Source organism: Girardinichthys multiradiatus, chromosome X, assembly GCF_021462225.1.
Source record: "Girardinichthys multiradiatus isolate DD_20200921_A chromosome X, DD_fGirMul_XY1, whole genome shotgun sequence".
In the NCBI taxonomy this organism is placed as follows: domain Eukaryota; kingdom Metazoa; phylum Chordata; class Actinopteri; order Cyprinodontiformes; family Goodeidae; genus Girardinichthys; species Girardinichthys multiradiatus.
Genome location: NC_061817.1, coordinates 19387656 through 19400537, shown reverse-complemented (window position 1 = coordinate 19400537; position 12882 = coordinate 19387656). Strand labels below are relative to the sequence as shown.

At 40.1% G+C, this 12882-nt stretch overlaps 1 protein-coding gene across 10 annotated transcripts in view; it reads left to right on the top strand.

The window, feature by feature from the left end:
- The window catches only part of LOC124862407 (septin-9-like), a 111928-nt gene that overhangs the window by 92992 nt on the left and 6054 nt on the right, over positions 1-12882 (top strand). For all 10 annotated transcript variants that reach the window (XM_047356298.1, XM_047356299.1, XM_047356300.1 and 7 more), the window contains 6 exons: positions 8188-8397; positions 10013-10141; positions 10320-10401; positions 10536-10673; positions 12116-12233; positions 12518-12613. In XM_047356298.1, the coding sequence (XP_047212254.1) occupies positions 8188-8397; positions 10013-10141; positions 10320-10401; positions 10536-10673; positions 12116-12233; positions 12518-12613 (773 nt within the window). The remainder of the gene's footprint in view (positions 1-8187; positions 8398-10012; positions 10142-10319; positions 10402-10535; positions 10674-12115; positions 12234-12517; positions 12614-12882) is intronic.

Genomic DNA, 12882 nt, shown 5'->3' with positions numbered 1-12882 from the left:
TTTAGGGATCCAGTAAGTGACTCAGTGATTTACAGAAACTCTCCATGCTCTCAAGTTTCCAGTCCGTTTGTTACACTGGATTCGTGACTCAAGCCAGTTTGTAGAGTGGGTCAGAGCAATGGTTAGTCATGAAGGGAATAACCTCAGCGCAGCTCTTGTTCCAACCTAATCTGGGACATGACCTCTGACCTGCTCACTATGCTGTCAAGATCAACACTCTGAACAGCTGTATCACAGCTCAGTGGTCTTGGCCGCATCGCCTCTATACTTACAGGTCCTTCTCAAAATATTAGCATATTGTGATAAAGTTCATTATTTTCCATAATGTCATGATGAAAATTTAACATTCATATATTTTAGATTCATTGCACACTAACTGAAATATTTCAGGTCTTTTATTGTCTTAATACGGATGATTTTGGCATACAGCTCATGAAAACCCAAAATTCCTATCTCACAATATTAGCATATTTCATCCGACCAATAAAAGACAAGTGTTTTTAATACAAAAAACGTCAACCTTCAAATAATCATGTACAGTTATGCACTCAATACTTGGTCGGGAATCCTTTGGCAGAAATGACTGCTTCAATGCGGCGTGGCATGGAGGCAATCAGCCTGTGGCACTGCTGAGGTCTTATGGAGGCCCAGGATGCTTCGATAGCGGCCTTTAGCTCATCCAGAGTGTTGGGTCTTGAGTCTCTCAACGTTCTCTTCACAATATCCCACAGATTCTCTATGGGGTTCAGGTCAGGAGAGTTGGCAGGCCAATTGAGCACAGTGATACCATGGTCAGTAAACCATTTACCAGTGGTTTTGGCACTGTGAGCAGGTGCCAGGTCGTGCTGAAAAATGAAATCTTCATTTCCATAAAGCTTTTCAGCAGATGGAAGCATGAAGTGCTCCAAAATCTCCTGATAGCTAGCTGCATTGACCCTGCCCTTGATAAAACACAGTGGACCAACACCAGCAGCTGACACGGCACCCCAGACCATCACTGACTGTGGGTACTTGACACTGGACTTCTGGCATTTTGGCATTTCCTTCTCCCCAGTCTTCCTCCAGACTCTGGCACCTTGATTTCCGAATGACATGCAGAATTTGCTTTCATCTGAAAAAAGTACTTTGGACCACTGAGCAACAGTCCAGTGCTGCTTCTCTGTAGCCCAGGTCAGGCGCTTCTGCCGCTGTTTCTGGTTCAAAAGTGGCTTGACCTGGGGAATGCGGCACCTGTAGCCCATTTCCTGTACACGCCTGTGCACGGTGGCTCTGGATGTTCTACTCCAGACTCAGTCCACTGCTTCCGCAGGTCCCCCAAGGTCTGGAATCGGCCCTTCTCCACAATCTTCCTCAGGGTCCGGTCACCTCTTCTCGTTGTGCAGCGTTTTCTGCCACCTTTTTCCTTCCCACAGACTTCCCACTGAGGTGCCTTGATACAGCACTCTGGGAACAGCCTATTCGTTCAGAAATTTCTTTCTGTGTCTTACCCTCTTGCTTGAGGGTATCAATAGTGGCCTTCTGGACAGCAGTCAGGTTGGCAGTCTTACCCATGATTGGGGTTTTGAGTGATGAACCAGGCTGGGAGTTTTAAAGGCCTCAGGAATCTTTTGCAGGTGTTTAGAGTTAACTTGTTGATTCAGATGATTAGGTTCATAGCTCGTTTAGAGACCCTTTTAATGATATGCTAATTTTGTGAGATAGGAATTTTGGGTTTTCATGAGCTGTATGCCAAAATCATCCGTATTAAGACAATAAAAGACCTGAAATATTTCAGTTAGTGTGCAATGAATCTAAAATATATGAATGTTAAATTGTCATCATGACATTATGGAAAATAATGAACTTTATCACAATATGCTAATATTTTGAGAAGGACCAGTATATTGAAGAGCCAGTTTTCTGTGTGCTTGTTGAGGGTTTCTGTAACTTTTCGGAGGATTGTGAAGTGAACATAGATGTTTGTTTAAAATGTAGTTGCATCTCAGTTTGGAGGTCTGTAGTTAGTTAGTGAGGAATGCCTAAGGCCCAAAAGTGGAATAAATCACCAACATAACTGTCCACACAGTCTTTCCTCTTTCCTTCCCCCTCCTCTGTTCTAAATCCTTTCCTTTGTCGTCCTCCTTTCCCAGACCTTTATCTTTTTCTACCTCAACCCCCAAGAATTAAAGGTCCACTTCCTTTTTGCTTCTTAACCTTATCTCACCCTTATCCCCATACTTTTTTCTTAATGCCCCTCCCTGCTTTTGTTACCCTATTTTTAAAAACAAATGCTTGGTGGTTGAGCAGACCGCTGGCTGTATTTGCAAAAAACAAAGAAATGTGATACTGCTGAAAGCACACAAAAAGATCTTTTGTGACTCTAATAGAAAACAGCAATGCTGCAAGTCCAATGAGTTCCTCTGTGCTTTCCAGTTGCTGAGATTAAGTGTCTTCTCCTGCACACTGCAAAAAACAGTGTGCAGGAGTTTGGTGTCTCAGGTGAAAGTCTTTGGTTACAGACTTGCCTCTGGAGGTGTGCAACACCCTGAAAAAAAGATATCCGTATCACTTTAGGAATAGAAAAGTTTGTTACTTTAGCCTTAAACATCTCTAACTTTAAATACAATTTACATTTTAGGTAAGACATATTTGTACATTTTATGTGTTAAGATGTTCTTCGCTGTTGTTGTTGCTTTTTATCCATATGTTTAGACTTTGAATAAACATAAGTCAAAGCAGAAAACGAACAAAATTTGGCTACTATGCATGGATTTGTTAGGAATACCAAGGTTTTTAATAGTTAGTTTAAAAGCTGCAAAAATGTTCCATCATAGTATTCCTATGATTTAAGGCCCTTACAATGTCATGTCAAAGAAAATGTCAGACTAAAAGAAGTAGCTATATGAAGAATAGAGCAACCTTTCTGATTTACTGTGCACTTACAGACAGCTGGCTGAAAGACGGATAGGGAACCTATTTCTTGCTGACAAGGCTAATAAATGTTTTTGTTAAGGGGTATTTCCATCCATAAAAAACATATAAAGTCATGGTGTGGAAGCTAAAGAAGCTCCCACCATGCTTGTCAAGGGTATACTGTTTTAAAACTATGGTTGGCAAGTATTAAATAAAAGCAGTAAGGAACCCAGGCAGATACCCTGACAAGTTAACCAGGTAATATTATAATTATATCTGTTGATATTAACAATACTACTTAAGTTACAAAGAGTAGACATCTATAGTGCATAATGAGCACTTGAAAAGATGTTTACCAGGGGTCTTTTATTTATTTTTGCAATATTTTGTGATTAAAATGAATGTTATAGACAATCATAAGTAATATTATCAATGTGACGTTATTTTAACAGCAGTAGGTATCATTCTTGTTTTCTTTAATATATAAGATTTTCGTACTCGTCGTCTTCCGCTTTATCCGGAACTGGGTCGCGGCTGCAGACTCAGTAGAGACACCCAGACTTTCCTCTCCTCCTTTAGTTCCTCCAGGGGGGGGAGCACTAAGGCGTTCCCAGGCCAGCCGAGCGACATAGTCCCTCAAACGTATTTTGGGCCGTCCCCTAGGCCTCCTCCTGGTGGGACATGCCTGGAACACCTCCCGAGGGAGACATCCAGGCATAAGATTTTTTTTTCAGTTAAATATATAAAATATTAATTTATTAATCTTGTTATAAATAAGTGGTCAGTCAGTCATTTTCTACCGCCTATTCCATAGTGGGTCGCGGGGGAGCTGGTGCCTATCTCCAGCAGTCTATGGGCGAGAGGCGGGGTACACCCTGGACAGGTCGCCAATCCATTGCAGGGCAACACACAAACAACCATGAACACACTCATTCATACACCTAAGGGCAATTTAAAGTTACCAATTAACCTAACAGGCAAAGTGGTTCTGTTCTGTAAATAAGTGCATATAGATAAATGAATAGGTATCATAAAAAGTAGAATTTTTATTTAGGGATATCATACTCTGCTGACCATACTGGTCCATGTATACTTAAAGGAAAACTGGAGAAATAAAGTAGCTTTAACTTCAACTGTTTTCACCACTTTGCACCTCTGGGTGACAAACCTGCTCGCATACACACACAACATAAACACGCTTATTTCTACACATAGGCTCAAACACAAGTTACTATTACAGCAACGTGGGCTGTCTACTTAGATGCTGTCTTATTTAATAAAAGTTAGGATTCCATCTTAGGATATCCTTTCTGTAGAGCAAAACCGCCCTGGCACATGTCAGCAACCAGCTTCTATATATGTTATGTCTGAAATGCTGCCACAGGACACGTGGGAAAAAAATGAAGTAATTGACAGAAGGGAGGAAAAGGACAGAAGCAAACAGAGGTATGAACAGAAGGGAGGTGCACTGGGGAGGTAGAGGGCAGTGAGATGCAGCAAGTTGCTGACTGTCTGACTGGAACAGGATGGGGAAGTGGTGAAGGAGGTCAAGAGAGTTGCTTTCATAGGTGGGTCTCTATGACACATGGATTCACACAATGAGGTACATTATGAAAGTAAGGCCAAGGTTTAGAGTTTCCACCGCAGTGTTATTTTTTGCTGATTTCATTTTTTTTCTTTCATTAATCACTCCAAGGCCATTTCAAAGTGCGTGCCTGTTTCCACCAGCACTGGTACCGATCCATGACGGTTTAAGTGATTTGGGTGAAGTGGCTCGTTGTCTGGACGTTTTTATGTCGAAGCAGCAGAAACGTTTGCTGGACTCAGTTTCATGAATGTCCATGTACGCGCCTACCTGTCAGGTGTATGATCAAACAAGAAAGGTTCATTGCCAGTACAGTGTTTCAATTCACAAAGCCAAGCATGCACTCTGTAAATGTGTGCATGAGGCAGGCCAGCTGGGAGTGGATCATGTTTCAGCTTCTTTTCCAGTCTCACATTAACAGGACAGATACTGAGGATAGTGGAGGCCTTATGAAGCGTTGCAGCACCACAGAAACGTAGATATAGACACAGCAGTTTAAATCTACAGGTCCTTCTCAAAAAATTAGCATATTGTGATAAAGTTCATTATTTTCTATAATGTAATGATGAAAATTTAACATTCATATATTTTAGATTCATTGCACACTAACTGAAATATTTCAGGTCTTTTATTGTCTTAATACGGATGATTTTGGCATACAGCTCATGAAAACCCAAAATTCCTATCTCACAAAATTAGCATATTTCATCCGACCAATAAAAGAAAAGTGTTTTTAATACAAACAACGTCAACCTTCAAATAATCATGTACAGTTATGCACTCAATACTTGGTTGGGAATCCTTTTGCAGAAATAACTGCTTCAATGCGGCGTGGCATGGAGGCAATCAGCCTGTGGCACTGCTGAGGTCTTATGGAGGCCCAGGATGCTTCGATAGCGGCCTTTAGCTCATCCAGAGTGTTGGGTCTTGAGTCTCTCAACGTTCTCTTCACAATATCCACAGATTCTCTATGGGGTTCAGGTCAGGAGAGTTGGCAGGCCAATTGAGCACAGTGATACCATGGTCAGTAAACCATTTACCAGTGGTTTTGGCACTGTGAGCAGGTGCCAGGTTGTGCTGAAAAATGAAATCTTCATCTCCATAAAGCTTTTCAGCAGATGGAAGCATGAAGTGCTCCAAAATCTCCTGATAGCTAGCTGCATTGACCCTGCCCTTGATAAAACACAGTGGACCAACACCAGCAGCTGACACGGCACCCCAGACCATCACTGACTGTGGGTACTTGACACTGGACTTCTGGCATTTTGGCATTTCCTTCTCCCCAGTCTTCCTCCAGACTCTGGCACCTTGATTTCCGAATGACATGCAGAATTTGCTTTCATCCGAAAAAAGTACTTTGGACCACTGAGCAACAGTCCAGTGCTGCTTCTCTGTAGCCCAGGTCTGGGGAATGCGGCACCTGTAGCCCATTTCCTGCACACGCCTGTGCACGGTGGCTCTGGATGTTTCTACTCCAGACTCAGTCCACTGCTTCTGCAGGTCCCCCAAGGTCTGGAATCGGCCCTTCTCCACAATCTTCCTCAGGGTCCGGTCACCTCTTCTCGTTGTGCAGCGTTTTCTGCCACACTTTTTCCTTCCCACAGACTTCCCACTGAGGTGCCTTGATACAGCACTCTGGGAACAGCCTATTCGTTCAGAGATTTATTTCTGTGTCTTACCCTCTTGCTTGAGGGTGTCAATAGTGGCCTTCTGGACAGCAGTCAGGTCGGCAGTCTTACCCATGATTGGGGTTTTGAGTGATGAACCAGGCTGGGAGTTTTAAAGGCCTCAGGAATCTTTTGCAGGTGTTTAGAGTTAACTCGTTGATTCAGATGATTAGGTTCATAGCTCGTTTAGAGACCCTTTTAATAATATGCTAATTTTGTGAGATAGGAATTTTGGGTTTTCATGAGCTGTATGCCAAAATCATCCGTATTAAGACAATAAAAGACCTGAAATATTTCAGTTAGTGTGCAATGAATCTAAAATATATGAATGTTAAATTTTTATCATGACATTATGGAAAATAATGAACTTTATCACAATATGCTAATATTTTGAGAAGGACCTGTATACTGACAGGTTACACTGTTACAGAGGGGCAGGCATGTTCTGCATGCTCAGTCTTCAGTATATTGGCTAAACATTGAATAAATAACCTATTAATCCATGCAAGGAAATCAAATGATTCAAAGAGACTGGTACAATGACCTCCTGCCAAGTCTGAAGTACTTCGAAAATAGATCAAATATTTTCTAACAAGTTTCCCTTGAGTAGAGTCAGCCTGCTGGAATGAAGGCTACATCTGTTTAAAATTCACTTTGTTTTAGCAGGGTTGGTGTCGGGGTGGTAAAATCTGTCAGATCGTCACTTTTGGTCCTATCTGAAGTATCACGTGAAATATGAAGAGGATTAGGTTGAAATGCTTTGCAGACATTTAAGATACATAGAGCTTTGGTTTTTCTTGTTTTTTAAGTTATTTCATCATTTTGTTTTTGGACTTTTGATTATTTGTTTTTTTTTTTGGGTTAATTAAATTATTATGAATTGTGGTGCAGATGTTGTCCTCTGGATATGGGTTTGCCTTTTGCATTAATTCAGACTGAACATCTAAAGTAAATTAACTTGCTGACCATACTTGACCTGTTTTCTTATGTTCAGGAAGCCATTACAGGAAGTATCACTGCTGTTTTATGATTTCCAAAAATCAGTCAACTGTTGTCCCTGCTCTTGTGCTCATCCACGCCCATAGAGGCTAAGGAAGGCTGGTGTCTGTCTGTTTATGGTTTTTTTTCACATCGGTTTAGTTTTGTTCTGGCTTTGTTTCCATTAAACTTCAAATGTTGCTCCAAACAACGAAAGAAATCTGTAAATTGGGGCTGAGAAAACAAGAGTTCCAGTTGTTCTGGGAGAATCTGTACCCACTTGCTACATTTTGATGCAGGGAATGATAACATTGCCACCATGCTGGTGGAGCATTGATACATATTATTAAATTTGTGATGGGGATCCAACAAACCCTGTAAAACTAGCATTTAATAAAATATCTGAGTATTGTAGCTGGGGCTGTACAGACCTGGTTTAGCTTCAGCACTCAGACTTGAACCCATGTGTCTTTTGTTGATTTAAAGACGACTCCACCTGCATTGATGGCAGTTTTTGTGTTTAATTTTTTGTTTGTGTTGTTAATTGAGACTATGACCTGTCAATCTCAAATTTATCTAAGTCTGATTGTTGTTCAAGAGCTATACCCGGCAAAATGAAAACGTTTTTCAGACCATTTATGTGAATGCTGTACTCAAAAGCGTTAGACCTTGAGGCAACTTAACAAGCTTACCTGTTCTGTCTTTGTTCTTATTTAATTGTGATGTTGTTTATTACATCCCATGTATGACAGCTGTTTGACCTGCCTGACACTTTACGGTGTGATTTTGTTTTTTTTGTCTTTCTCATACTTCCTCAGATTCTTTGAATTGTTGGCATTCTTGCTATGAGGAAGTTTTTTAAAAGAACCTCAGCTGTGAACATCTCTTCCACACTTCCTTATCTTGCTTGCAGTACCGGTTTTGCACATTCTCCGCATTGCCGATGACATTTATTTGACTTCACTCGACCCCTCTTTCCCTCCCATCAAATGCTTAGTTCCTCTGTGATTTCACATCTACAGCAACCAAGTAACCTTTTCCCTCCTTCTCTTTGTGTCAACGCAGGACCAGAGGTGTTCCCCAGCAACAGCAGCAGTGCCATGTCTGAGGCGGTGGTGCCTGACGCTGTGGTACCCCCAGCAGTGGGCAGCCTGTATGGGGAGAAGGCTGGTGGAGCTGTGGTGGACTTCAGCTATGTGGGCATTGATGCCATTCTAGAGCAGATGAGGAGAAAAGCCATGAAGCAGGGCTTCGAACTTAACATCATGGTTGTAGGTAGGGTGTGCATTTTTACACTTAGAGTTTGAGAGCCTTGGTCTTGAAAAACATACATTTTGTAACTCTGCCATGGTTTACTCATCTCTCCTCACATTTTACATCCTCATACATAATGTTAAATCCAAAACATATGTAGCATAATTAAAAATGCCCTTTTTCTATTTTTACTCTCCTGCCTTCACATCCAGAGATACATCTCTCATAAAAATCCCCTCATTTTTGTTTCCTCCTGTTACACTGAAATGATATTTGTCTCTTTAATCATTCTTGATTCAAAAGAGAGGCGTCAAGCCGATTATAACAAGCAGCCTTCTCTGTTGGAAGCCTAACTCTCATTGAGTCCTGTGATCAGACACCTTTAATTACACACACCTCTGCTGTAACCAGGCCATCATAAAACTCTCTCCAACACTAATGGACGTCTCCTGAGGATGATGTCGCGACAGCTTTGCCATCTCATATGAAAAAAAAAAAAAAGATTGGTTGTGAAGTGATCTTGGGTAAAATAAAACAACCTCAGTTTTAATGTTTTCTTTTGTTTGCTACTGTAAGTCGATGATGAAATACATTCTGTTACACAAATCAGAGCATTTCAGAAATCGCTTACAAAACTGGAAAAGCAGGAAAGAATAGTAATCAGAACAAATATGCAAAAAAGAAAATGACACGATCAAAAGAGATACAAAAAAGTACTTCTTACTCTTGAACCACCTACGGTGGTTTTAAAAAGTATTTACATTTTCTTGAAGAATGTGGTTTTGTAAGAGGAGACAGACATTTAAATTTGTGGTCTACATACAGAACACTGAGGCAGAAAACGTAACACTTCACATCATTTTGAACGTACCATCCCCACTGTTAAACATGGTGGTGGCAGCATGATGCTGTGGCGATTATCTTCGGGGAAGTTGTTCATAGTTGATTGGCAGATGGAAGGAGCTAAATGCAAGTCAGTCTTGGAAGAAATACTGTTGCAAAAGACTTAGGACTGGGTCGTTCCAGCAAGACAGGAACCCTAAACACACAGCTTAGAGATACAGTGGACATTTATGCACTAGAATGGCCCAGTCAAAGTAAAGAGCTAAAGCCAATTGAAAATCTGTGGCAACTTTTCAAAATGTTTGATCACAGATGCTTTCATGTCTTTTTCTGTGATAGTTGTAAGTTATTACACCCCTTCACACTGTTGGCATTAATACAACCTTCTTGGATGAGCTCCAGCTGTCGGGTTTTAAACATTTGAATGAATCATGTCCTGCTGACGGCCTGTTTAGGTATTTTAGGTGTGTTTTAGAGGTCATCTCTATAAATCAGAGAAGTTCTCGTTGACTTGACCTGAACTCCAACTGTGAATGATTACTTCTCAAAAGACTACTCCAAGCTCGTCCTAATTACTCAGTTGGCAGGTTAAACAAAGTAATTCTCTTCATCTTGTTTCTGTCCAAATGGAGCACTTTTTGATTCATGTAGTAACAATTGCAGTCTGGTGCCTACCTTAAATAAGTTTCAGACATTCATGGAAAGTTTTATTTTCATTATGAGTTGATTTATAACAGCATTAGAATGCAGCCAATGTTGCTGATTTGTCTCATTTTCTGCTTTTAACTCGCAGGACAGAGTGGCCTTGGAAAGTCGACTCTGATGAACACCCTGTTCAAGTCTAAAGTCAGCCGGAAGTCTGTACTGGGCACAGGCCAGGAGAAGATCCCAAAAACAATTGAAATTAAGTCCATTAGTCATGGTATGGCCTTTCTTTCCTTTTTCTTTTCCTTTTTCTACTTTTCTTGCTGTTTTATTACATACGAACCTGAAGACCCGAAGCTGCTGGGTTTTAGTAAGAAACTCAACTATTTGAATCATGTTGCATGCCTGTGTTTGTATAGCTGACATTTAGTGGCATTGCTCCTTTTTCTGTGCAGACATTGAGGAGAAAGGAGTGAGAATGAAGTTGACTGTCATTGACACGCCAGGATTTGGAGACCAAATTAACAATGAGAACTGGTACAGTTTCTCTGTTACTGCAATCAGCGTGTATTCAGTGACAGTTTAGTCAAACCAACATCCTAGAAAAATCTTGTTGCACCTTATTTTCAGTGTTCCCCTTAACTGATTTGTCTCTTTTACCATAAACGTAGCTGGCAGCCCATCATGAAGTTTATTAACGACCAGTACGAAGCGTACCTGCAGGAGGAAATCAACATCAACAGGAAGAAAAGGATTCCAGACTCCAGAGTCCACTGCTGCATATACTTCATCCCCCCGACTGGTCACTGGTAATGACAACAACCAAGATTTGTAAAGATATTTAATGCTGTTGCCATTTGTCAGAGTAATCAATAACTTTGACTATAATCATCTGTAAGCGTCAATTTTTTTAGTGCACGCTAGGAATGGGTTATAAAGATTTAAAATATGAACACAATATTTTTTGATAAGGTGTTTATAATTAACAATCACAACCATACTGGATAGTGCTGGATATTTATTGTAAATTACTCTTTTTTTTTTTTTTTTTATAACAACAAACTATACAAAAATAGCCTATCTCTAGTCAACACATTTATTGCAAAAAATTATATTTTATTGAATATTAAATGCAAGTAAAATAGCTTTTTTGGATAAAAAAAACATTGTTCTTGGACAATCAATTAACCTATAAACTAGGATGATAGAGTAATCATGAAAACAACAACTTCTTAGTGGCAGCCTTAAATATATTAATGTCTGAATGAAAGCAAACTTACATGAGGTGAGATGAATAAAAAAAACAGTTATTGTAAAAAGCATGTTGTCCTGCAAAGCATCACCAGATAGTATAAATAGGTTTTGATTAGGACCGACTTTGTGACAGACTGCTGTTGTTACAGGCTGGAGCTCAGTCGTCTGAGAAGTGTCTGCATGCGTTCATCCAGGCTTTTTGTTTATTCTCGGGTTTTAATATATGAAGCTGGGCTCCGTTATGCTTCAGCTTGAACACACACACATGAAGCTCTGTCATTTTACTCCAAACCTAGGCAATATACCCCAGAACATCATTCCACTGCACTGCAAACACAGGCTGCTCTTGCCAATATGCTAAGCTTCTCTCTGGATTTCTTACAAATGCAAACATCTGGCTCTTATCAAACAGCCGAATCTACTCTCTTGTCTCAGCCTGTAGTTCCTGGTTATCAGGGAACTGGGGTTTGCTCACAGAAGGAATTAGCAGGAGGTTTCGCATATTCCAACATGTCCATCTAGTGATGGATTCAGAACACATTTTCTTTCAGTCTCTGAAACTCTAGCCGAGTATCTTGGTTCTTGGGAAACATCTTGCAACAGCCGGCTCCTTGATGAAGACAGAGTTGTTAAAAGAGTTCACCCTAAAAAGGCTAATGGAAGACACGCAGAAGGGACAACAGAGTGTGTCATGAAAAAGAGTGTGTGTTGCTGAGTGCAAGCTATCACTTTTTGCACTCCTATCTCTTTTCTGCGTGCTTTTGCTTGAGTGCACAAGACTAACTGGCCTTAATCTAAAAATATGCAGATGCTTCCTCAATGCTCAGAGGTCCTGGCTCTTGAATCTCATGAAACATCCAGTAGAACAGATGGATGTGAAATAACTTGATCTGGAAGAATAATTGGAGAAAACTGCCCTCTACTGGTGAAATCTAGTATTGCATTTTTCTGATTACGTTGATGCTCCTAATTTTGCTGTTATTTTCTTCCCTGTCAGTCTGCGGCCTCTTGACGTAGAGTTCATGAGGCGTCTCAGCAAAGTGGTCAACATCGTCCCGGTCATTGCTAAGGCAGATACTCTCACGCTGGAGGAGAGAGACTTCTTCAAAAAGAAGGTACCTTTTGGTATTTTGCTTTTTTTCAAATGATTACTGACTTTTTTTTTTTTTTTGAAGGATCAGGCATGACTAGATTTTTTTAAAATTATTTATATATTATGGTTAACACATAACTGTAAAACTTTGGTGAAGATTTAATTTATTAGTACTAATGTATGAATAATTTAAGTACATGTGTTGCATATCTGTGTAGAATGAATGAACCTTGTCTCTAATTCCCCATTAAATCTGTAGCAGGTTAATGTTGATTCTGTGCATATGTTTGTATTTCTTCTGACCAGATCAGGGAAGAGCTCCGAGCCAATGGGATCGATGTGTACCCTCAGAAGGAATTTGATGAGGATGCAGAGGACAGAATGATTAATGAAAAGATCAGAGTGAGAGCATAGCTTTTCACCTTAAACATATGATATATTAAAGTATTCACAGCCTTCGAAATGTTTCACTTTCAGTCACATTACAACCACAAACAACCACAATTTATTTCACTGGGGTTTTATGCTTCAGACCTGCACAAAGCTGCTGAAAATTGTGAAAATTAAGGAAAAGCATACATAGTTTTCAACATTTTTTACAAATAAAATATACAAGTTTGACATGCATTTATTTTTACCCTGCTTTACTCTGATACCTCTAAAAAAAAACT